At 36.6% G+C, this 25,562-nt stretch overlaps 1 protein-coding gene across 4 annotated transcripts in view; it reads right to left on the bottom strand.

Moving 5' to 3' along the window:
* Positions 1–13,777: 13,777 nt before the first annotated feature.
* Positions 13,778–25,562, bottom strand: part of LONRF2 (LON peptidase N-terminal domain and ring finger 2) — an 86,303-nt gene continuing 74,518 nt past the window's right edge. For 3 of the 4 annotated variants that reach the window (XM_051984726.1, XM_051984725.1, XM_051984723.1), the window contains one exon: positions 18,150–23,652. In XM_051984726.1, the coding sequence (XP_051840686.1) occupies positions 23,494–23,652 (159 nt within the window). In that variant the 3' untranslated portion in view covers positions 18,150–23,493. Of the gene's footprint in view, positions 16,080–18,149; positions 23,653–25,562 lie in introns of those variants that run through there. The other variant, XM_051984724.1, reaches the window with a different exon arrangement.

The raw sequence follows: 25,562 nt of genomic DNA on the forward strand, positions 1-25,562 counted from the left end.
ACAAACAGCAGCATGTTCCCCATCTCTGGTCTGCTGACCTTGACCAACAGGTGGGGAGTCATTTATTTTTGAATTTAAAAATGAGCTTCCCAGAATGAAGATGACCTCTCCATCATGATATATTCAGTGGCACAGCAAGACATTTACTAAGCATTTATTTGTCTCCTAGGTCCAGGCACTCTGTTATTTGCTAGGGATGCAGAAATAATAGCAGCAAGCATTTATGTAGAATTTTAACATTTGAAAAGTGCTTTAAAATACCCTCTCATTTTAGCCTCACATCAACCCTGAGAAGAGAATACTATACATACCCTCAAAGCAGGCAGCAGCAGTGGATACAGGTCCAACTGTCAGGACAGCAGTTCAAAGTCAGGAAGATAAGTTAAAATTATTCAGACACCTAAGGACCCCAAACAAGTCATTTAGCCTGTCTTCCAGTTTCCTTAACCATAAAATGGGGATCATAATAACACCAACCTCCCTGGATTGCTGTGAAGATCATATGAAACAATATTTGTAAAGTGCCTGGCACAAGAAGGTACTATATATTTTCCTCCTCCTTCCTCTTTCTCCTTGAGAAAACTGAGGCAGACCAGAGATTTAAGTGTCCACCCAGGAATTGCAGAGCTAAACAAATGTCTGCAGCTAAATGTGAACTGAGATCCATCCTGTCACGAGATCTGGTATTCCACCTTCTGTGCCTGCTAGCATCCGACTAGGCAAACAATCCTTGCTCTTACAGAGTTTACAATCTATTTACTGGTTAATAATACCTTACATTTATTTGGCACTTTAAAGAGTGTCAAAGTGATTTTAAAATACATCATCTTTTTACTGCCTAATAACAATCTCATGAAGTAGATACTCTATGATCATCCCCATTTTACTGAGGGAATTGAGGCTTAGGAGTTTAAATGATCTGACCATTGATTGGGAGAGTATCAGAGTGCAGGGTTTGCATCCAGGTCTTCCTAAAACAAAATTCTTTACTCAGGTTACCATAAGATGATGTCTAATAGTAAAAAATGTTCAGTCAGATCCACCTAGTTCTAAACTGATTAAACTGTCAACAGACTTACGTAATAAATTTACAGTGCTATTAACTTTTCAAAGCACTTTGACATTCATTGTGATTCATTCTCATAAATCTCTGTGAATCCTGAATAATGCAAATTTCCATCCCCTTTTCATAGATGAGTCAACAGAGGCCTTTGAACTCACAAATCTAGGAGATAGATGCTATTATGATGCCTCCTTTACAATTGAGGAAACTGAGGTAGACAGGTTAAGTGACTCACCCAGGATCACACATTTCTGTGATGGCCATACAGTGAGTTAACGACACAGCCCAGACTAAAACCACCATCTCTTAACTTACGCACAGTGTAGCATTTCTTCTGGAAAGCGATGGCTCAGTCTGTAGCATTGATATCCCACTCTAGAGTATACAGGCATACATTAGGGATATGATGAGGATGTCCCGTTAAGCATCTAGGTTTTAGAGAACTGGACCCAGAACTGAGAATTCTGGCATGTGAAACAAATTTTCTTGAGTTGAGTGGGGAGTGGAGAACATATCACCTGAGATTTCTAAGACTAGTACATATTGGACTGGTCCCAGGTATCTCAGGTATTATGGATCCTCAAGACAGGATGTATACAAGTAGTCTGCCACTGTTGCGGAGTTTGTTAGTGCACTGGAGGGAGGAGATGGGCCGCAGATTCACAATTTTTATGCGGCAGGATGTTGGTCCTGTTATCCCTATACCAAAACTCACCTTCCATTGGAGGAAAAAGGAAGTTGCTTTTCTTCTCTGTACCATTGGGTAAAGCCCTATTGGCTCTGTGAAATATTAAATTTCTCTACATGAGAGATTTCAATGATTAATCATTGAATATTAATCAATATTCTTTGATCAACTGATTAATATTCATCAATATTAATGATATATAATGATATTATAATATCACATCATCATAATGTGTTCAAAAGAGAAACTTTGTATAATAGAATGGGATAAGTCAGGGAGTGGTAGAATGGATAGAAGGGTCTGTAGAAGGTGTTTAATAGCTTATTACACTGAATTAAGTTTGAAGGATGCTTTATTTTGCTCTCAGAACCCTCTGTGGGGCTGTACCAAATGCTTTCATCACAAAGCATCTAAGTTTTTCTTGTCCTAGGAGAATTATAGCATGCATGTGTGTACAACTGTGTTTAGGATGAAACCTTAAAGATCTAGATCTACCCCTTTCTTCTCTGCTTTTATTTTCCAGATGAGGAAAATTAAGTTTGGAATTTAGTGACATAGTTAACCCGTGGTTATTTCAAATTCCAGGCATCTGGAACTACTAAGTGTTAAGGCTGGGAAACAAACCCAATAAAACCAGAATCTTTCCAGGTATCAGGCAGGTTCTCACACTCTTCAATCACATCCTTCAGCATTCTGATAAACTGAAACAACTCAAAATGACACAAAACACTTCTATCCCCATATATTTACAAAGCACCAGCTGTTTGTATGGCATCCTCAGAAGCCTTGAATAGTACTTTGGTTAACAAATGACCACACCTTACAATACAGTAATGATAGGGATGGTGTTCATCCAACAAAGAATGGTAAAAAATATGTTTGCTGTTTATAAGTTTTTCAGACACGTTCAACTCTTCATGCCTCCTTTTGGGATTATCTTGGCAAAGATACTAGAGTGGCTCGCCATTTCCTTTTCTAAGTCATTTTACAATGGGAAAATGGAGGCAAACAGGATTATAAGTGACTTTTCCAAGATCACACAACTAGTGTTTGGGGCCAATTTTGAATTCAGATCTTCCTTAGTTCAGGCCCAGTGCTCTATCCACTATACCACCCAGCTGTCCTAGACAAAATGTATTTTGAGTCAAAATGAAAAGTGTAGAGATAAAATCGTGCATACCATATCTACCAAGTCAGATGTCATAGCAACAACCACAGTAATAATAATAATGACAGAATTGGACAATAATAATGATAATAATGACAGGAACTGGAGCTGTGACTTCTTGAGATAGGAACTCCTACACCTTCAAGCAAGCACATCCTTTGCGATTTATGGTCCCGAAAAGTTGTCCAAGGCACTGAAGTCAAAAGACTTGATCAGGTCACAAAGACAATAGATGTCACAGCCAGGTCCTCCTAACTCCAGGCCAGTGATCTATCTACTGCACCACCTAACCACTGTTGAAATTTTTTTTCTTTATTAAAGCTTTTTATTTTTCAAAACATATCAGTGGACAATTCTTCAACATTAACCCTTGCAAAACCTTGTGTTCCAATTTCCTTCCCTTCCCCCATGCCCTTCCCTAGATGGCAAGTAGTCCAATATACGTTTAACATGGTACAAATATATGTGAAATCTAATATATGCATACATATTTATACAATTATCAAGCTGCACAAGAAAAATCAAATCCAGTAAAAAAAAAAAAAGAAGCAAAAAAAAAAAATGCAAGCAAACAACAACTAAAAGAGTGAAAAATGCTATGTTGTGAACCATCCTCTGTTCCCACGGTTCTCTCTCTGGGTGTAGATGGCTCTCTTCATCATTGAACAACTGGAACTGGTACGAATCAACTTATTGTTGAAGAGAGCCACGTGCATCAGAACTGATCATCGTATAATCTTGTTGCCATGTATAATGGTTGATACGCATTTTTATCAGTGGGCAAGTAAGAGATGCAGTGAATGCAGCACTAGGCCTGGAATCAGGAAAACTTGAATTTAAATCCATCCTTAGACCATTACTAGCTGTGTGATGCTAGCCAAGTCACTTAACTCTGTCTCAGTTTCCTCCCCTGTAAAATGTGCTGGAAAAGGAAATAGCAAACCATTACAATATCTTTGCCAAAAAAAGCTGAAATGGAATCATAGAATCCAACAGGTCTAAAAAATGACTGAACAACAACCAACAAGGGCATGCTTATCAAAATGCTGGATGACACAAGGCTTTGAGGAAAATAAACCAGAAGGATCTAAAAAGATCTTGCTGGCCTAGAACATTTGGCCAGATCTAATGCAACTTAATAGAGATAAATATAGTCTTGCAGTTGGGTTCAAAAGAATTCAGGTAGGAGAAGCATAACTCAATGACTTGTTTACATAACAGCCAGGTGGTGCAGTGGTTAATGTGGGACTTGCAGCTGGAAGACTTGAATTCTAATCCAACTTCAGACTCTTACTAGTTGTATTTGACTTTTGAGTGAAGCATTTAACTTCTGAACCACTTAAAACAGAGATAACAACAGTACCTACCTCTCAGGATTGTAGTAAAGATAAAATGAGATGGTATTTGTAAAGTGCTTTGAAAACCTCAAATACATAAATATTATTATCATTATATCAGGAAGTTTTAGTGCACAGCAAAAACTCCACGAGTCAATGAATAACCTCTATTTAGTGCAGGTTGCCTAAAAAGAACCATTTTGTTCCCCAGAAGAAAAGTGGTGAAAATCCCACTAGTCTGTCCTGTACAGACTACACCCTTTTTAGGAAAACATTAATCATTTGAAGACCATCCAGAAGAAAGTGCCCAGGATACTTTGATACCATGCTATATGAAAATCACTGGAAAAAAACAAACAAACAAACAAATGAAAAATCCTGAGAATATTTAGCGTGAATGAGAAAAGACTTAGGGTAGGGGGGAAGTGTGAGTAATTTTCACGAATATGGAGGGTTATCTTATGAGACATTAGCCTTGCTCTCCTGGAACCCTAAAAAGTTAGAGGCAAGAAGTAGATGTTGCAGAGGCACATTTTAGCTCCTGGAAGAAAATCTTTTTTTTTTTTTTTTTTAAACACACAGTTGTCCAAATGTGGTTTCCTCAAAGATCATGAGTTCCTCTTCACTTAGGACTTGTAGCAGGATGATTCTGGTTCAGATTTGAAGTGGGCTAGCTAGATGGTTTAAGCTTTCATCCAATGAAATTTCCAGGGATATTCCCTGAGGCATCTGTTATAGTGCCCATCAGAGTCAGACTGAACTCTGAGCATCAGTTCTGGTTGGAGATCTAAAGGGATGAGCACTTCTTGAGATATTTGTGTGAGAAAAAGAGATTTCAACTTGGACAAAGCATGGGAACCCCATTTCATGCTATCTTCTTTTATTGGTAGAAAATACCTGGAATGTAAGCTGGGACTATCAAGGGGTAGTTTAAGGAGTACTTCACCTTGGGAGTCAGGAGTCTGTTCTCCTTACTAGCCACATACTTTGTGGCAATAGACAAGCTGCTTGACCTCCGAGTTTATTTCCTGATCTGTAAAATAGAAAGGAGCTTATGCTCCTTACTACATAGATTAGTTGTGAAGAAAATGTTCTGTAAAGTTCTAGTATAATTGTGAGTAGTTATACCTGAAAGGAGAATAATTTCCCAGCTTTTGCAAATGCAGCTATCTATGGCATTTAAGAAAATGACCTCACATGTAAATACTGTATAGGTGAATCGGTGTCATGCATTTTTACATTGTACATATATAATTTGTATATATGCATGTATGTTTGTGTGTGCAGATATAAATTCAAAATTTTATAAATGTGGCATTCAGAAAAATAACAGACACATAAGTGTATGAATGCATGAAGATGTATGCACGTGTGTAATATGTATAGTATGGTATATTACATATACATACATCTATGTCTATAGAGAATTTAACTCATTTTTCTCTAATGATCTCAAAAAATAAATTGAGAGCCATTTCTTCCTATAGTTATTGTTTACTTAGCCCTCTTACACGTTCGGAACAACCGGGAAAGGGCTGGAGGCCAAGCTTTGCCTGGAAAACTAAGGCTAGATGGGACATGCTTTGTTTGCTCTGTAGCCTGAAAGGGTAGGCTTATGAAAGGAATGAAAGCTCACAGAGGGGTATTTCAGGGGCAAGGAGGTTGCAAACAAACTAAGTATTTGGAGAAGGAGAGAGACTTCCCAGAAGATGATGCAATATTTCAAGCAGGCCACGAAAAGGAAATGGAAAATGAACTTTTTTTTTTTTTTTTTTGCTTCTCATTGGCTATCACCAACAGGAGAGCTTCTTATCCATATGTTCCCTTCTAAGGGAAGGAAGGGTATTAGTAAGTTTTTGCTGGAATAAAGGTCTGAATGATGTCTGCTGGCTATTGGAATTTTTAAAACATAGTAGCTGCCATACTGGTTTAGACCCAAGGTCTAGGTAATCCAGTATTTATTACTAAGAATGAACCCATTTCATACTGGATGATTCTTGTGGCAACAGACAAGCTACTTGACCTCTGAGTTTATTTTCTGATCTACTTACTACATAGATTAGCTGTGAGGAAAATGTTCTGTAAAGAACCACTTTAAAGGCTTTGGGGGAAAATCTACAATATGGCTCTTTCATTCATAAATTTGCCTGAAGATTTTTTGGAATCCACCTACATTTCCTATTTATACTACTTCTTGGGGGTAAGAATGATTTTATATATAGTTTATATACAAATTGTACAAGTTGATTACTAGCTATGTAAAGGAAGATTTCCTTTGCTATCCTAAACTTACTTTAAGTTTTGCTGTGTACACTCATTCCAATATTTATTCTGGTATTGTGATGCTGATACACATTCTACATTTCAGTCAGGCTAGCCTATTTGATGCTTCTGGTCCCAAACTATCCAAAACAGTCTTTGGGCTTTTGAAAAACCTGATTCTCCCTCATCTCTATTTCTGAATGCTCTCCTCTCCCTGCCTTTGTTTTTGGAACCTCTAGTTCAGGCTCAGTCCAAGTGTCCTTGATCTTCCTTTAAGATCTTTCCTGATTTTCCTCTTGTTAGTGGTCCCCCAACCCCCAAATTATAATTCTAGCTAGTTTGCATGCATTTTTCACTTACCAATGTGGATACATGTTATTCCATTATCATTCTATCAAAATGAATATATTTCTATGAGTTAGTCACTGGGTTTACAATGACAAAAAATTAAATAGTCCTTGTCCTCCTTAGAATTTAAGTTTCTTTAGGACAGGGATCAATTAATTTTCTATCTCAGGATGTCTGTTCTAGCACACAGTCAGTGCTTGATATTTGTGAAGACCTATAGAGTTGGATTCTTAGCCTATTCTAGCCTAATGCTCCCAATCTTTTTACTTTGTACTCTGATATTGACCACTTCCTCACCCACTCTCCCTAGAATCCCTTATTGTAGTTGTTGTTTGCTAATTCCGCTTTATCTTCTGTGAGGGTTCAAGCATCAAGCCCACTTGGTATGCGGCAGGACTTAGAGCGGTTTTGATGGGCTTGGAAATCTGAGGCAGAGCCACACCAGAGCATACCCCCCTTACCCCCCAGCGACAGAAACAAAGCTTGTACACACAGCACAGAAATGGATCACTGTATGATCTACTCTTACAGGGCTGACAGCTGGAAGAGACTTGAGATTCTATTTCAATGGGAACTGAGATGCCAACTTACTTGCTCAAAGTCACTAAGTCAGAAGTGACAGCGCCAAGACATTTAATCCTTATTAGAGCCTTTTTAACCTCACCCACTTATGGAAAACAAAAAAGATTCAGTGTCACGTGAAATCTTTTTTCTATTCTTTGCGCAAGGAAATGTACATGTTTTTCCATTTCATTTGAAATGGAAACCTTTGAAAACATACAAAAGAAAAGTACTCTGACAGAAATGCAAGTTCAGGTGGATGAATAAAGAATGGATACTTCTCACTTATCTTTTCAGAATTTGGCTTTCAAGAAAGGGATCTAGAGATTTATTAAACACACACACACACACACACACACACACACACACACACAAAAGACGGACAAAAATAACATATATACCCTGTTATGGCCAATCTCCGACTTTACTTGTACGTGAGAAATGACTTGTGCATACTCTTGAATGAGTCAGACTCAACCTCCCCAAAGGGGCCTTGCAAACATGGGCAAACTAAGGTGTTCCATTTCCAGAGATGATTTTTTTTCCCCTTTTACTCCATTTCTGACGAAGCCAGTCAGTGTATTTGAGACGTGAGCAGGGAGTGATTGTTCCAGGAACTACTCCAGTGAAATACGTGATTCTAAGCAGCCCGGCTCCTAAATCAGGGACAAATGACTCATGCTTCAGCTAAGAAATATTTAACCCTTTTGGGAGTGGTGGTTAAGATTTTCCAGCAGAGTCCTTAGGATGGAACAAATAGTTGCCTGACTCAGAGAGGCTTAGAGGTGGGGGGTAGAGGGCAAAGCAGAGGAAGGAGGAGGAGGCGGCAATAACAGAAAAATCTCCTAACTGGAAAAAAACAAAGTGTGCTCTAATTATATTATCTCCATAGCTTTGTCAACCCTGGCTCTTACAGACTGATGACACATATCCTTAGTGTCCAGAAGAATGCAAGCTCAAAATCGATCTCATTCGAGACAAGTCAATTAAGTCCTGTCTACATTAGTTTTTTCTTCTGTAAAATGGGGATAATATTAGCACTGACCTCATAGGGCAGGCAGCTACGTGTAGCAACAAGCCAGGAGTTCAAATCCACTCAGACATTTACTACCTGGGCAATTTAAGATTATCTGCCTCAGTTTCCTTATCAGTAATGGAGCTGGAGAAGCAATCACCAAACCACTCCAGTAGGAGTCAAAAAAACAGACACCTTTTTGTCAAAAAACAAACAAACAAACAGATGGGGTCATAGACAGACACAAGTTTATGACAATACAGGATAGTTTTGAGGGTTAAAAAATAAGGTTATTTATAAAGCACTTTACAAACAAGATCCTACATAATGCTACCTATAATTAATTTTTTTTTATTGGTATTGGTATGATCTTTGTACCTTGTAGCTCTACACTACCCCAAGTGTTTCATCAAGTTCAAAATAACAAAAAACATATGAAAATAAAGATTCACCTAAAGAAAACTAAAGGGATCTAGGTTGTTGAACAGAATTCACAGCTTCAGATGTCCGTTTACTTGAATTGTATAGAGGTCAATTTTTTTTATAATTTTTTTTTTTTTTTTTTGCTGCATATGTTGGGTTTGAACTCACTGTGGGCTTTTCATATTGCTTATTTTAATGCTACAAACTATGCATGGTACAGTTCTCACAGCCTTGGTAACCTACTCACATTCATCTCCTGTTGGGGTTTGCCTGGGGGCCCCACTATTCACTTTGGCACTTAATGTATCTTAATTACTAGCATGTATGGTTGATCCCAGTATAACTATATCCTGCTGGGGGGCCTGCAAGGAGGGTGTCGACCATTTCCTCATTCCTGAGAGGGTAAGAAATCAAGCCCCTCTGGCTCCATCTGGCTTATCCACTGTTTCTTGTTTCCTGCCAGTTTAAGGAAATCTGGTTTGCTCTAACTGAAAGGCAGTTTTGTACAATGGCAATAACACTGCCTGGAGAAGTTCAAAATACAGATTCAAATCCTGCTCTGCTACTTACTATCTGCATGTCTTTGGGCAGTCACAAATTCTCTGGGCCTCAATTTTCTCAGGATTCTTCCGGATCTGTGTCTGTGATGATATAACCCGCTCTGTCCAAGAAAATGGAAGATAGCCCCCTGCCCTACTGACCTTATGATTCAGCTGTGAAAATCAAATGATGTCAGCACAATGTGGAACATTAACCCTTAAGTAATGGCTTAAATCAGGGCCTAAGTGAGGATCAAAACTGAAAAACTCAATTACTGCCAAGTATTTTGTTCAGCCACAAAGATACTGTCAGACTTAGTTCTGGCCACATATGCCAGTAAACCTTGCTACTGGGAAGACTGAGACTGGTAGGTTGCAAGGGCTTGTTAGTTCTGAGCTGTGTTGGGCTGAGCTGTTTGGGTATCCACACTAAGGCTGTCACTGGTATATGAGCCCCTGAGAACAGGGGATCATCATACTGCCTCAGAAGGGGCTAACTTGTGCCAAGTATGTCAAAACTCCCATGGTAATCAGCAGTGGGGCTGGATCAGCAGTGGTCACTGCATTTCTCACCTAAATGAAATACTCAAGTCTCCAAAAAAGTTCAACTGGATGCAACTGCCCTCTGAGCAGCAGTTATCGACAGTAAAATGGGGATGCCATATAAATTAACAATTTCACAAGATTACCATGAGGATCAAATAATATCTAAAGGGCAACATGGCAGAGTGGATGGAGTACTGCCTGGATCAGGAAGATCTGGCTCAAATTCGGATTATGTTCAATCATTTGTCAGTTGCGTGCAACTTTTAGTGATCTCTTTTGGGATTTTTGTAGTAAAGATACTGGAGTAAAGATGTGCAGCTCTTTTTACACAGATGAGGAAACTCCAGTAAGCAGCATTAAATGATTTGTCCAGGCTAACACAGCTAGTATGTGTCTGAGTTCAGGATGATCTGAACTCAGTTTTCCCAACTCCAGGTACTCGATGAACACCACCTAGATGCCCCCCCACCCAATTCTGATGCTGGTTATTTCAATCTAAACAAATCACTTAAAACTTTGAGCTTCAGTATCACCTGAAATACTTAATATCTAGCATACCCCTCTCACATGAGTTCTATAAGGCTCAAAGGAGATGAGAGAGGAGAGGAAGAGGAGGGGTAGAGGAGGGGAGAAACTTTGGAAACCTCAGAGCCTTGTAAGTCAGTTATTACTTTTTAAGTCCTTTATTACTAGTTAAATATTCCTTAAGGTAGAATGCAGGTGTTATTTTCTCTATTTGGGAGACACTCAGCACAATGATAAACAGTATTACTATAATGAAATCACTTGAATGTAAAAAAAAAAAATTTTCTCAAGGAGAGGCATTTAAGGAGTATAGGGGATACAGTACTGGTCCTGGAGTCAGGAGGACTTGGGTTCAAATTTGACCTCTGACATTTCCTAGCTGTGTGATCCTGGGCAAGTAACTTAACCTCAATTGCCTCAAAACAAAAAATAGTTGTTATTCAAAATATACTATCCTGCAGTCAAACACACTGGCTCTCAGTGGGCAGTTTACAAAAGTTGCAGAATTTAGGGAATTGTTAACATCAATATTCTTCCAGTATTATTACAGGACTTGGGAAAGAAATTGCCCAATAAGCAGAGCTGTAACTAGGTATAACTTTTCCAGGGGCCACAGCAGTTGTATGAGGTCGGTTAGTAAGAGGCAGAGCTATGGTTTGAACCCAGTTCTTGGGAATTCCAACTCCATATTTTAAGTCATATATCTTTATATACAACAGAAGGTAGAAACTGAGGCTGACAAGGGAATCATATGACCTACCTGCCTACTCAAGTAACAGACCCAGGATGAGAGCCACCTTCCAAATCTGGAGTTGAAGAGAAGGCTTTCAACTTTTGCTTGATCTGAGGTGATAGGACTGGGAGCAATAGAGAGAAGCTACAGAGAGGTGGATATGGGTACAAGGCAAGGAAAAAATGACTTACAATTAAAACTATCTCAAAGGAGAGAAGGCTGCTCCGGGAGGTAATGGATCCTCCTCCCCATCCCTTTCCTGGAGGTCCTCAAAAAAAAGTTGGATGACCAATTGCTGAGGGATGTTATTAGATGAGATTCTCACTTGGGTGAGTCAGCTGGGTGGCACTCTGGATAAAATATGGAACCTATGAGTCATGAAGAGCAGTTCTGATCCTGTGTCAGACACTTGGGACTAGTTGTGAAGCCCTGGATAAGTCACATTAACTTCTCAACCTCCGCCACAGAACTGTCTGTAAAGTGGACCTAACAATGGCATCTACCCCCACTCGGCTGTTGAGCAATTTTTATGTAAAACTCTATGTAAATACTACTGTTATTAATTAGGCTGGCCTCAGATCTGTTTCACCTAAGATTCTATGGTAACCCCATCCTAACAAAACATCAAGAGAGATGGAAACAGGACCAAGCCTTTTAAAGCCTTAAATTACAGGGGTTCTTAAACTTTTTAAACTGGGGGCTAGTTCACTGTCCCTCAGACTATTGGAGGGCCGGACTATAGTAAAAACAAAAACTTTGTTTTGTGGGCCTTTAAATAAACTTCACAGCCCTGGGTGAGAGGGATAATCATCCTCAGCTGCCCCATCAGGCCCGCAGGCCGTAGTTTGAGGACCCCTGCTAAGAGAAGGAGGCTAGTGTGGAGATTGGTGGAGGTGTGAAGAGAACAGGAAGAGGTAGTTTGATCTTGCTCCTGTCAGGTCTAAATACAGGCTATTTCTGGAGAGATGTGAGGCCAGAAATAAAGTAGATTTGTCAGGTATGGATACACACAATCCACGTTCCCCGAAATGTTAAACTATAGGAGTTTATTTACTTACTGGGGTCCATTTACTTAAAAAGTTTTTAGATAATTATTTGATGTAATTGATTTCCTCTGTAATCTTACACATTTCACACCTTTAATAATTTAACAACAATCTGAGGGGTCCAGAGGCTTTAGTAGACTTCCAAAGGGGTCCATGACACACACAAAAAAGGATTATTAATCTTTTATTTAGACAATGACTTCCTGCACTTTGGAACTTATGGAAAATTTAAGAAACGACAGGGCCCAAAGGACCAGAGAGACAAAATCTTTTACTACACTTTACTACAATTAAGGATAGGGACGAATACCTAGGGGAGATTAACCAGGCTGGCTGAAATTAATACAGATATAAATTGAGAGCAATCATTTGATCTTTTCCAGATGATAGTTTAGAAGTAGGAGTGAGGATCAGGAGAGGAGAAAATTAGCCCAAATGAAGTTTAAGGGGAATGAAGAGAATTCCATAGGGAAACCTTAAAAGAAATTAGGCACATATTGGGTTTCATTCTTGATGCAATGCAAAAATGTCAGTATATTTTTTCTTGATTCTTCTTTCCAGTGGAAAGGATCAAAAAGGAGGTTCTGAAGGAGCTGAAACCTTGGAGAAATTATGTAAGCAGCAGACTAGCCTATGAGGACTTGTTTCACAAAAATAATTAGTTGATGAATATGTATTAAAGCTGCAAGACCCTTTGACTCCTTAGTGGCTTTAAGTCCTATAGGTATGGATAAGCACTAGGAAGGGGGAATTGGGGGGGAGAGTAGAGGGTGTAATTCCAAACCTAGGATGAGTTTCAAAAACAGGGTGATATAAAGGAATAAAACAGTTTGGTATAAAGGAATAAACACTGTACAGGAAAGGAGATCTAGCTCTGCCACTGAGGTTTTTTGATTTTTCTTCCATCACCATAGGGCAATATCAAATTGTAAAGATAATACAGAGATCTCTGGATATTATACAAATAGCAGGGACCTCAGAGGTTTAGTGTAACCTAATGCTCAAAAATTAAAGGAATGAATCTCAGAGGGATAAAATAACTCTTCTGTGATCACAGAAGTGTGCTGTGGGGCTGAGATTTTAACCCAGGATGACTCTGAATGTAGAACTCTTTTGCTACTATACCACATTGGTATCTTCTTTGTTCTTCCATTTTTTAAAAGCATGGCAATAGTGTTACCCAAAATACAATCTGTAAAAACAAACACTTTAGGGAACATAACAAAGCCTAATGACAAATTGAAAAACTATTACTAGAACAACTACTACTACTACTATTACCATCAGCTAGCATGTATATAGCTAGAGCTTAAGTTTACAATGTGTTTTATGAGCCTCATTTGCCTCTCATGGCAACCCTGTAAAATTCTTAATCTGATTTTACATGGGCACACAGAGATTAGGTACCTTGCCAGGGGTCACACAGGAGTAAATATGTGAGGTTGGATTTGAACTGAAGTCTGGTGCTTTATCCATCAAGCCACCTAACTTCAGTAGGCCAAAAAATAATACAGTAAAATCAATTCTTTGGAGATTTTCTTCCAAGTTTTATTTGAGAATATGTGTGTGTGTTTTCTCTCTACCATTTACTTTCTATCTCTTGTGAGATGTAGCATATAATTATTTCACACTTATTGAATATATGGACATACAAGTAATATTTAGACACATACATTTTAAAATGATTTTATAACAGGATTTTTTCTATTGCAAATTATATAAATTAACTTTTCCATGAATAATAGTTCAAATTCATATATTTTTATTCTTACAATAAACCTCTGTGAGCAAATACAAATTAAAAACTCATTTGCAGATGAAGAAACTGAGTCTCTTAAGGAAGTTGTGCAATGATTATCACACAGTAAATAGCAAATCCAGGTTTTGTTACTCTTAACATTTTGCAATCAATTTCTGTTTGTAATATACTCCATGGTCACAAAATGCTTCCCTGTATTATTATTCTCATTTGATTTTAACAATATTCTCCCCACAAGGGCTAGCATTTTATAAAAGTAAAACTCAAAGGGGGTCACATTTACTGCCCAAGATTATAGGCAGGGCTTGTTGCCTCTCAAATCACAGAGTCTTGAGAGTTTTTTAACTATAGGTAGGATGTTTAGAAGGTATTAGTTTTAGCACCAAATACTGGTAAATTGAACCAAAATGGCATTCTTTGCTTGATCCTTTTTTACTTTGGGGTGGGGTTCTTTATTAAAGTTCTAATAAGAGAATCCTAAGCCTTCCGTGTGTCTTTTATTTAATTAATATTTTATTTTTCCAATTATATATAATTTATATATACATATATATAAATAATTTTTAATATTTGCTTCTAAATTTTGAGCTTTAAATTCTCTCCCTTCCTCCCTTTTTCTCACCCTGAATTGTTAAGTAATCCAATATTGGTTATACATGTGTAATCACATAAAACATATTTCCATATCAATATTATTGTGGGAAAAATGCTATATTTCTTTTAACAAGAATTCAACTACATGTAGAAAAATTAGTGACATACCACTGTGGCATTGCCCAGGAGTTGGTGAATATTTGCCACCCAATAGGGAAAAATTTAAAATGGAGTGTCTATTGATAGCTTATTAAGCCTCCTTTAACTTATAGCTTGATATTTTTGTGAGTATGATCTCTTTAGATTTAATTTCTTACAACCACATTTATCATACACTACCATATGTCCAGGATCAAACAAACATAACTGAGAGACTACCTCTCTTTTTTCCTTTACAAAGAGCATGGTATGCAATTTCAATGAGTCCTTAAATCAAGCTTCAAAATCTGTCTATAATGCTAGGTCATGGTAGCACTGTCATTTAGACACTCTGCCTCGGACCAATATGAGCAGTTCCACCAGTTTTATGCTGCCTTGTTATGATACTCCACTCAATACCAGCTTCTAAACACCTCAGACATAATGAATGTGGACAATAGATATATCTGATCTCTAAGGATTTAGTTTTTAAAGAAATGTCTAAAAGATCATGATATTCTTAAAACAAAATATAACTTTGAAAAATGTAAAATAAAAAAAACATTGCACCGAGAAAAAAAAATGTGCTTAAGGAGAAATATTTTTTAAAATAATTTTGGTATATATATGTAGGTTCAAGTTGAAAAGCCTAAACTATCCTAACATGAAATTCAAGACAAGAATCACCAATGAGCTGTCTGCCTGAATTTAAGAGTAGTAACAGAATACTCAGGATTAATGTTAAAGTGTTATAAGGGATTTTACATCATCTAGTTTCACCTGCTTCCTCAATGCAGAAATCCTCTTCACAATATTCCCAAGATACAAGCTATGCAGTGATGGCATAGTTCATGCATTGCCTCATAAGGCAATCCATCAGATTTCCAATAAACTCTGATAGTTAGAAAGTTCACCTTTAATGTTCATCTGAAATAGGCTTCTTGTATTTTCAACTCACTGGTTGTCAGCTTCATACTTTGGGGCTGTGCAATTATCTCAACTTTTTGTAGATTACAACCTTTCAAATATCAGATAATGATTATCACATCACCTGTCTGCTCTTTTTTTGGGCCAAACATAACCTCGTGTTTTCCAATATTCCTCTTTGATTAGAATTATGCATTCAGTTCAGTGATTTGATTCCCATAGAAATTCTTCACAATTCACATGGATTGCTCTTCCATGACTCGTTACAAAACTGGATCTATCCAATCTTATCACCCACTTTTGCTCAACTCAAAGCTTGCGCTCCAGTGAGGTCTTCTGTCTGTTGTACCTCTAAGGACTCTCGACAAACGTGGCAGGTAGGTGGTCCAATGAACAGAGCACTGGACCTAGAGTCAAGAAAACATCCAGCCTCATATTAGCTTTGTGACTTTGGGTAAGACTGTTTCGTCAACTGTAAAATGGGAATAGCCAAATCTATTTCACAGGACTGCTGTGAGGATTGAATGAGATATTTGTAATGCTTAGCACAGTGCCTAGCATATAGAAAACACTTATAAGCGCTTATTCCCTACTTTTCACTGCTGTTAATAACGACTCCCTTCTTCTTGAAATGTCTTCCCTTTCCTTTTGGTTTATCCAATTTGCTCATTCTTTAAAGTCTAGCTCAAACTCTGACTTCGTTCATACAATCTTACTCTAGCCTAGTGGTTCTTAAATTTTTTTTTCCATTCATGAACCCTTTTTGCCTCAGAAATTTTCACACTGCCCCAGGTATTTAAGTATATAAAACAGATGTACAAATAAAATATTTACTGACCTCCCACATTTAGTTACAAGATCCCAAGTGGGGTCTGTAGAGCACATATTTCTTTCACATTGCTAGAGACCTGTAGTATCTAACTCAGAGAGTTGCCAGATTCAAGGGAGATAACACATAAAGTTATACGAACTCAGTTATTATAAATTCCTATTTATCTCCATTAGGTTGGTCCCATCTTAATGTACATGATTTAGCATTCTATCATATTTTCTAATTGTTTCATTATTAGAAATTGTTTCTGCCATAAGAGATTAAAAGTTCTCTAAGGGAAAAGGGTTGTATTCTATGTTTTCCTGGTTTCAGAGTAAGGAACATAATAATGTAGGTAAACTAGAAATATTGACTGAAATCAAATGGGAAACACTGGATCATGAATTCTGTATAGAACTAAAATCAGAAAATCACAAAAATAACTGAGAGAAATTAGTCCATGCACTTGAGCATTTGAGAACGGCAAGTTTGCATGATTTGAAGGGGGTCTGGGAATTGAGCACTCCTTTCCCACAGACAACCACTGTCCATGGATGGCATCAGTGGGACAGAAATTGGACTTGTGATTGTTGGTATAGGTGAGGTAGCTCCTCTAACAATGCAACTTACAAGTGTTGAGAGTCCTATTGCAAAAGTTATCAAACTCAAATAGAAGTGGATTTCTGCAGGCTACACACTGACTTGGGAAACTACAAATCAACATTATTGATACTATATTACATTTTTATTTATTTTGTTAAACACTTCCTAATTACACTTTAATCTGGTTGCTGCCCATATAGACCATTTCAGCTGAATAAAGATGCTCCAGACCTGGAGTACCGATCCCCTTTGTCAAGAATCACAGAGCCAGCACACATCTGAAGCAGACCTCAAACCCAGACCCATCTTGCTTCAAAGTCAGATTATATAGCAGATTGTTTTAGATTCATATTGTGTACGGTAGCAACACACTGAAATCACCAAAACAATAAGCTTTTCATACTGTGTAGTTTCAACAGGCTCAATTTTAGAGTGTGAATAGTAGCTGAATATTTCATTTTCTATTGAAATATGTCTTAGGCAAAGAGAAGTGTTACATTCCCTCCTGGCTAGGTGAGCAAAAATTAGGAGTTCTCCAAGGACAATATGCTTTTCTCCTTAAACCTGCAGAAGATCCTGTGGTCCTAAAGTCCTTCCTCTCAACTAGATTAGTAAATAAAATAAAATAAAATAAAAAATAAATAAAAGAAAAGAAAAATCAAACAATGGTTTGTAGGCTGCCCAAGATCCTACCCATATGGAGGATGGGGGATCAAAAGAAAGGAAAACAATTTTGAGACATTATTGTCCTAAAAGGAGAAATTATGTCAACTGGTCTTGATATCCGAATACAGTCAAAAATACCCTGGCTTGGATGTTTGATTCTTGTGTGGTACTGAGCAAGTCAACCTCTTTTAGTCCCAGTTTTCTCAATAAGGTTAATGAGATGGTTGGATGCTATGCCTTTGGAGTCTGAACTACCACTAGGATTTATCATTCTCATTTGGGACCTAAAAATAGGCTACAAAAAACCCCCAAAAAACATCAAGGAAAAGTAATCAATACAAGTTAGGAGAGGGTGAGGAAAAGATAGTAAATGTGATCTCACTTCCAAGCCACTACCTTCTAATTCATGAGAGGTTTTATTTACAGCAGATATGCAACAATGAGAATTTGATTTATTTATTCCAAACATCACATAAATTAAATATACATTTCCAATGAATATTACAAATATACATGAAGTGAATATTGCAGCATTTCAGGTTTGGCTTTACTTATGCAACAAGAATGCCAAACACTATTATGACAACATGGACCTGTCTTACTTATACTTAATATAAAAGAGAAGGCGCAGATTAATAATTTATATTACACAGATGTAAGAACACATTGTCTATCTTAAAACAGGTAAGAGCATGATTTCATTTCAAGTTTATCTATGTTAAAACTTACTTGTTCAAACCTGCTCATTTAATTATATAAAAAATACAGATCAGATTCTTAATTGGTACAATCATTTCACAACTGCAAAATTAAGGCGCTACCAATACCAACTCCACTAGCATGAAAGCTACATATGAATATAGTATACAACTTTCCATCTTAGCAAGAACAGTTTTTCCATGTATTTCAGTGTGAAAACTGTGTGGGGGTACGCAGTGAGAGGTATGAAAGTCTGTAACCGATCAGACAATTAGTAGTATAAAGCTTGACAAACTATTCATGTTAAAATATTATGATAGATGGCAAAGGCCCCAAATGGCATTTTTAAAAATGGTCCCTGAAAAGCAAAAAGTTAAAGAGTATGTTGAAAACTGATTTTCACTTTTTTCTTTCTAAAGGCTTATCATATTTGCCAATCCAGCCTCATTAATTAGGCAACATATTCAGGGCAGAATCTTGGTCCAAATTCCCTTACCTAGAGGTTTCCATACTTTGACCTTGAGTGCACACATCTGAATTTAATCTTTTATGCAACCAAAGGCTTTTCTTCTTACTTCATGTTGGAAATAAATGGCTTCTTCATTGAAATGCCATATACAAATTGCATAGTTGGGATGGTTGCAGTCACAAGGCCTACTTACATACACATTTCTATTTATTCACCAAGGAAAGACATCCTCCATTAGCTGAATCCAGATATATGTATCCAGGCATGAATTATGATCCCCAAATTTGCCAGAGTGGAGCTGTGGCACTTTTATGTGACTATCTTATGCCAAAATAATATTCTATAAAATGCACAATATACTAAAGGCAAGAACTGTTACTGAAAGGCTATTCTATAGATTGGTCAGACTTGGGTCAACATTTCTTAGCATTTAAACTTTTTTTGAGTACTGCCGTTGGTCCTTTCCTAAGAGTTAGAAGCAAACTTCTTAGGATTAAATATCTAGCACCAGTGAGAAAAGGAGGGGAGAATCAGTAATATTTCAGGGTTCAGTGTTTTCTACCTGTCTGGATGGCTCAATATGAGAAATGCTCCCACTTTACCTATTCTCTGAACTAAGTTTTAATAGGCTAAAGAAAAAGAACTTATCCAAAATATTATTATGCCATTTAGTGAGAAATAATGCTGGGTAGAGGTTACCCAGAGAACCATCAGTTGCCACTGACAACCTGTGATTCCCATCTAGGAAAAACAACACCATGAACTCTGTAGAAATAGATATTACCCGTAATTTTATGTGTCAAACTTACTGGATGGCCTTTAAAAAAAAAATTTTTTTTTCCAGTCACAATTCCTTTTTAAAAGGCTACTATTCAAATCTGTTTAGGTTTTAACTTTATTTGATGGATAAAGTATACAATTTTTAAATGTAAATTTTGATGTGGTAGAAATTACCGTAGTTTAAATGGTTAGAAAAAAATAGGAAAAAAAATTAAAGGAATTAGAAAAACAGAACTGCATCAATAGGGAAGTATTACAGTAAACTCTCTGTTATCTGGCAACTTAAAATAGTGTACTCTGACTGATGGATAGCCATGATGTGTATATTATTTAATTCCAAAGACTTTTCAAAATTAATACCTTTCACATATATTTAATCTTCTGTTCATGAAGGCTTATTCACTGCAAACAAACTGCTTCTAGTACTTATTAATCCTAAAAATGGATAAACATTGGCCCATTTTTTATACAGTAAAAGAATCTTACCTTGGGGCTGCTGACACAGATCTCAACATTTTATCTTTTCATTATTTACAACTACCAAAAAGTCTAACTTCTGCTCTGGGAAAGAAAGTTGTGGGCATCCACCTTGAAGCAAAATCTACTCTGATGTGAAAATGTCCTCGTCTTTGAATTTCCATTCTATTGCAGCTAGTGCCCATTGTTATCTTGTATTTTGCAACCTTAGATATAAATAGGCTTACGTGGTTAGGGAGAGAACAAACTTACTTGTCCATCTAATGCAGCTCCCCTTACTTTACAACAAGGTTACACAGGTACTTGGTGGAGGCAGGATCTGATCCTGGCCCTTCTTGTGATTCCAAATGCAGTGCTCTGATATTATTACCACACTGTCAACTCCAGTTTGAAGGATGTTAAATAACAGGGAGCTTAGCTGTACTCAAGGAAGAAAAAAAATTACCCTAAGAATTGATATTAATATTATTAAATTAGTATAAGTTAAAAATACTCATTAAAAAAAAAGACAAAGCAGAAGTTGTTAAGCTGATATGACTAAAATAATACTGTTTAAGAAACCTCACTCCAAAATGAAATTAAAAGGCCCTGGCTTTGAGTAACAGATTATGTTAATTTTCAAGGAATTCTTAGAAACTGTGCTGTCTCCAATGTTAGTTAATAAACTGGCTTGATCTGCTATTAATTCTGAGATTTCCCCAAACTACTTTTAATGTCTCCAAGTTTTGGACAATTTTGGTGAATTTAAGTTTGAGTGTTTTTTTTTTTTTTTTTTTTTTTTTGCTTTTGCTTTTTAACTTGAAGGTTAACGTCAAAGAATAATGGTGACAAATATAAAACTGGCTTTCTAATAAGTTAAGTCGCCTGTCATCTAGTTGCACTTCAAGTATTCAGCTTCTGCTGAATCCTGGACTTGGTATTTTGCAACAGCACTAAAACTGTGTAACATTTAATAGGTTGCTAAGATTATTACTTATTTCCTTTGGTAGCAAAAACATGCATCATGTTCTGTTATGCAGCAGCATTGTTATGTAGTGTGTACCAACTTTTAAAGAAGGGAAGGAAGACAGAAATTAATAGATTTGGCAAGACTCAAATAGAAATAAATGAAGGGAAGAAAAAGAAAATGACAATAATGATGCTAGCTCACTTGTAAAAGTTTTTCTCTGAGAATTGTGAGCTACATTTCAACAGTGCAGAAGACACTACGACAGCTTCTAAATGTTAGTGGAAAGAGCACTAATACAGGTAAACCTTTTCTTACTCTGACGATAGAAACTTAATTTCCACAAAGGCTATCGGAGTTGTTATGCCACTGGTGATAAATTATATGCCTAAATTTTTTAAAAACATTCACAAGTATACGGAGTTAAGATAAAAAATATTTTCCATAAGGAAAAAATACAGAATATTCAGTGCATATTAACAATTTTTATGAACCACTTATAATAAAAGCTTTCTGGAACATCACACACTTGGTTTTTGTTTTTGTTAGAAGACCAAAGACTTCAATGCCCCAAAAAGTTGAATACTGTTAAAGTTGTTAAATGTTTTTATTGATGAAATATTTTAGAATTGATTTGGGCAAATTGATTTTAAACTACATCTGTACTGAGATAAATTCAAAATAAGCAAGTGAGGCACTTTAAACATTTGATCATGAAATATTTTCAAAATTCTTTTTCTTAAAAGTATTACATGGCACAGGAACCCTCCATCTCTCTTGGAAAGATCAAATTTATCCCACACCCAATCTTCTGTTTGTATAAGTAGTGTTATGTATTGGAAACCCATAAAACTTGAACTAAAGTAATACTGTCATTTTACTAAATTCCTAATTATCTGATTAACGGACTGACAAACCAGAAACATTTGGTATTATGAAATATATTTTTTAAAAAAACCAAATACCATATACATTGAATGAGGATAACAAAACTTGAAGTGAGATTTGCCTTTCATTTACATAAAGTCCATGCCTTCTTTCATACTGATAACATCAGCATCATGGACCAAGAATCTGTCCACATGCACCAACTGATATGTAAATCAGAACAGTAACCAGTACAGATTAAAATTATCCTTTTAACCAATACTGTTCCATACATAATATGTATTAGGTTGGCACATACAGGCATCCTTCCTTAATAGACAATACCTGTTCTGATCATTGCAGGCCATCTGCTTCTAAAAACAAGAGTTAAGATTTTTAAACTGGTGTTATAGGGAAACTTGAGGAATGCTTACACACCCACACCAATCACACATAATCATAAACTTTTCATGTATCTGAATTGAAACAGAAAACTATTTCATAGCAGCCTTTAACATCTTTATGTAGTAGTAAAGGGGTGTCAAACTCAAATCTGTTGATGGGCTAACTTTATGTTTATGAATATAATGATGGACTATACTAATATTTCACAAAACACATATCATCCATTGAATTAATAAGACAGGGTTATTTATATTTTTTAAATATTCAGTGGGCCAACTCCAGCCTATAGGCTGTACATTTGACATCTCTATAAATGTAGCAAACTACCTTGGTCTTGTTGATTTCTTACCAAATAGCTAGCTTCTGACCAGATGCACTACTTTTAGGTTTTTCTATTTTCAAGGTACACTTCTTTCAGATGTATTCTGACATTCATTTGATGACGACATGCAAATTACAACACTAGGGACTACTACAGGCTACCAAATACAATTCTATTTAGTAGCTATCACTTATGTAGACATCACATAGCTTTCATTGGACAATGCCTTAACTACTCAACTTCACAGACAAGAATATTTCGTAAACACAAAAAAGGGTGGCAACATTGTGTATCAGCAATGTGCTCTGGGAAAACTACTTCCATATGAAAATTTAGTTTCCCTCTGGCAAATACACCTAATTTAGCAAGAGATTTTACTGTCAAGGGAGTTCTTTTTCCCTATCAAATTCAAACTGCACATAAGCCACTTGTGGTGTTCCAGTGCTTTGAGCACAGTGTATTGCAGGCTAGAAGCATTTACTATGAAGAGTTTTTTCTTAAATTGTTTCCACATCTATGGACTCCATTATAATTGTAGAATTACATTATAGAGGCTCAGGTTCCACCAGGATGGCAGGCACAGTGTTTCACTTCTGAGTAGGGTTCAAAGTTTAATAAATTGTCCATTTTGTGACCCTATAATTAGTGTGTCTCACACACCAAAATGGATGGCTATTCATCTGTGCTTGACACTTAAAAGCATAAGGGTTTCCAACAATCTTGAGAGAAAGACAAGAAAAATCTCAATTTGTCTTCGGGTTATAAATTAGCCCTTGTCATCTGGGTCTTTTACGTGTTACAAATATTAATACACGCCTGATGGCAATTAGACGATCTTTAAGGGATGTCATACCAAGTATAGCAAGCTGAGCCCGGTTTTCTAATGGCAACACAGCCAGGAGCCACCAATACCATGCTGGACCACTAGGATTACTCTAAGGAAGAAATAAAGACAAAAAATAAAAATTACTAACAATTTTTTTTCATATTTTCCATAAGGAAAAAATACAGAGAACAAAGAAGAATGGTGATATCATCACTATTATTCCCCTCAAAACAGCCTCTTGTTTAATCACAAAGCATATAGTCTATCTCTATTATAGGCCAAGTTCATTTTTCATCCTATCTTCAAAATGCCCAGTTTAAATAGTCATCCAGAGGTGTTGGATGCTACACACTGAGTCAGTCAATAAACATTTAATTAAGTTCCTACTATGTGCCAGGTATTGTGCCAAGTGCTATAAATAGAAAGGCTAATGCCTTTCACAGTCCCTTTCACAGGGAAGAAAATATGCAAACAATCATGTACAAATACAATATATACAGGTAAAAACTGAATCAATGTAAGGGAAAGTCAGAAAGAGGGGGAGAAAGGAGGGAGAGAGAGACAGAGAGACAAAGGGATTGTATACATGTGTGTTTCCTTCCAAGAGAAAATTTTATCTATCAGCTGGCTCTAGAGATCACTTTATCCTACTAACACTCTTAAAAGGACTCTCAAGTAGGAATTCAATCTTTACTACATTTTACTAGTCCTTCCTTCACTCACCCAGCTGCCAAACTGATCTTCCTAAAATGAAAATCTTTGTAATCCTTCCATTCAATAAACTCTAGTGACTCCCTATCATCTCCAGGATCAAATATAAAATCCTGCTTGGCTTTTAAAGCATGTCATAATCTGATTCTCACTTACCTTTTCAGTTTTCTTAAACCTTATTCCCTGCCCCCTTCCATTTATTTTAATATCCAGTGATATTGAGTTCTTTGCTGCTCCTTATGTCTCCAACATTTTTACTGGCTGTATCTAATGCCTCAAAGTCTCTCCTTCCCCTTCTGACTTCTGATTTCAAATGTCAGCTAAAATCCTATTTCTGCAAGGAGCCTTTTCCAATTATAACACCTTTAATATTAGTAGATTCCTCCTCTAATTTATTATATCATATTAGTCTTATTAACAAAATAAGTATATATCTCTATGTACACATATGCACACATATAAATTACATACATCCACATATACCATTTTTCTTTGCACATGGTTGTTTGCTTGTTGCTGTCTGCATTAGACTATGAGTACCTTGAGATTAGGGGTTGTTTTTGCCCTTCTTTATATTCCCAGAACTTAACACAATGAATGCCTGACACACAGATGCCTGAGACACAGAAAGCATACAAAAGATCTGAGGTAACTACAAATCAGAAAATAATTTTGATTACACAAAACTAAAAACCTTGTGCCCTTACAAAATCAATGTAACTATAATAAGAAGAATAGCACTCAATTGAGGGGGAGGGGAACTTTGTTTCACATATCTCTGATAAAGGTTTAGTATCAAAGATGGCTATAATGTGTAAATAATTTGATTTTGAAGATTAGTTTGTAAAGAGCAAAGAAGAGGAAAGTAGAAGAAATAGGCTAAGAAAAAAGCTGTTCTGAGACCTCTCTGAAAATCTCAGGTAACAGAATTTGGTCATTTTCTCTGCAGAGGCTGCCCATAGACCACTATCTAAGAGCACCTGATATGTGTGCTGGCTGCCCCAAGCATTAATAATTAGGACACTGAATTATATTTAACTTAAAATTTAGCAGCTATGTCCCTTCTTCATTAAAAATTGATCTTTCTTCACTGTGAGTCAAAGAATTGATGGAGTAGTCTCAGGTTTGATCTAGGTTTGATCTAGGTTTGTGGATAATCTTTTCTGCATTAGAGAGAGCACCTAAGGAAGATTCTGCAGAATCAAGGGTAGAAGGTAATGATGATTCCCTTCAACAGAAGAAAAGTTTGAGACAGTGTGACAGAGATGAGGGTAATTTGTGACATTTTATTTTCCTTAGGTCTCGCTT

The sequence above is a fragment of the Antechinus flavipes genome, chromosome 3 (genome assembly GCF_016432865.1).
Source record: "Antechinus flavipes isolate AdamAnt ecotype Samford, QLD, Australia chromosome 3, AdamAnt_v2, whole genome shotgun sequence".
In the NCBI taxonomy this organism is placed as follows: domain Eukaryota; kingdom Metazoa; phylum Chordata; class Mammalia; order Dasyuromorphia; family Dasyuridae; genus Antechinus; species Antechinus flavipes.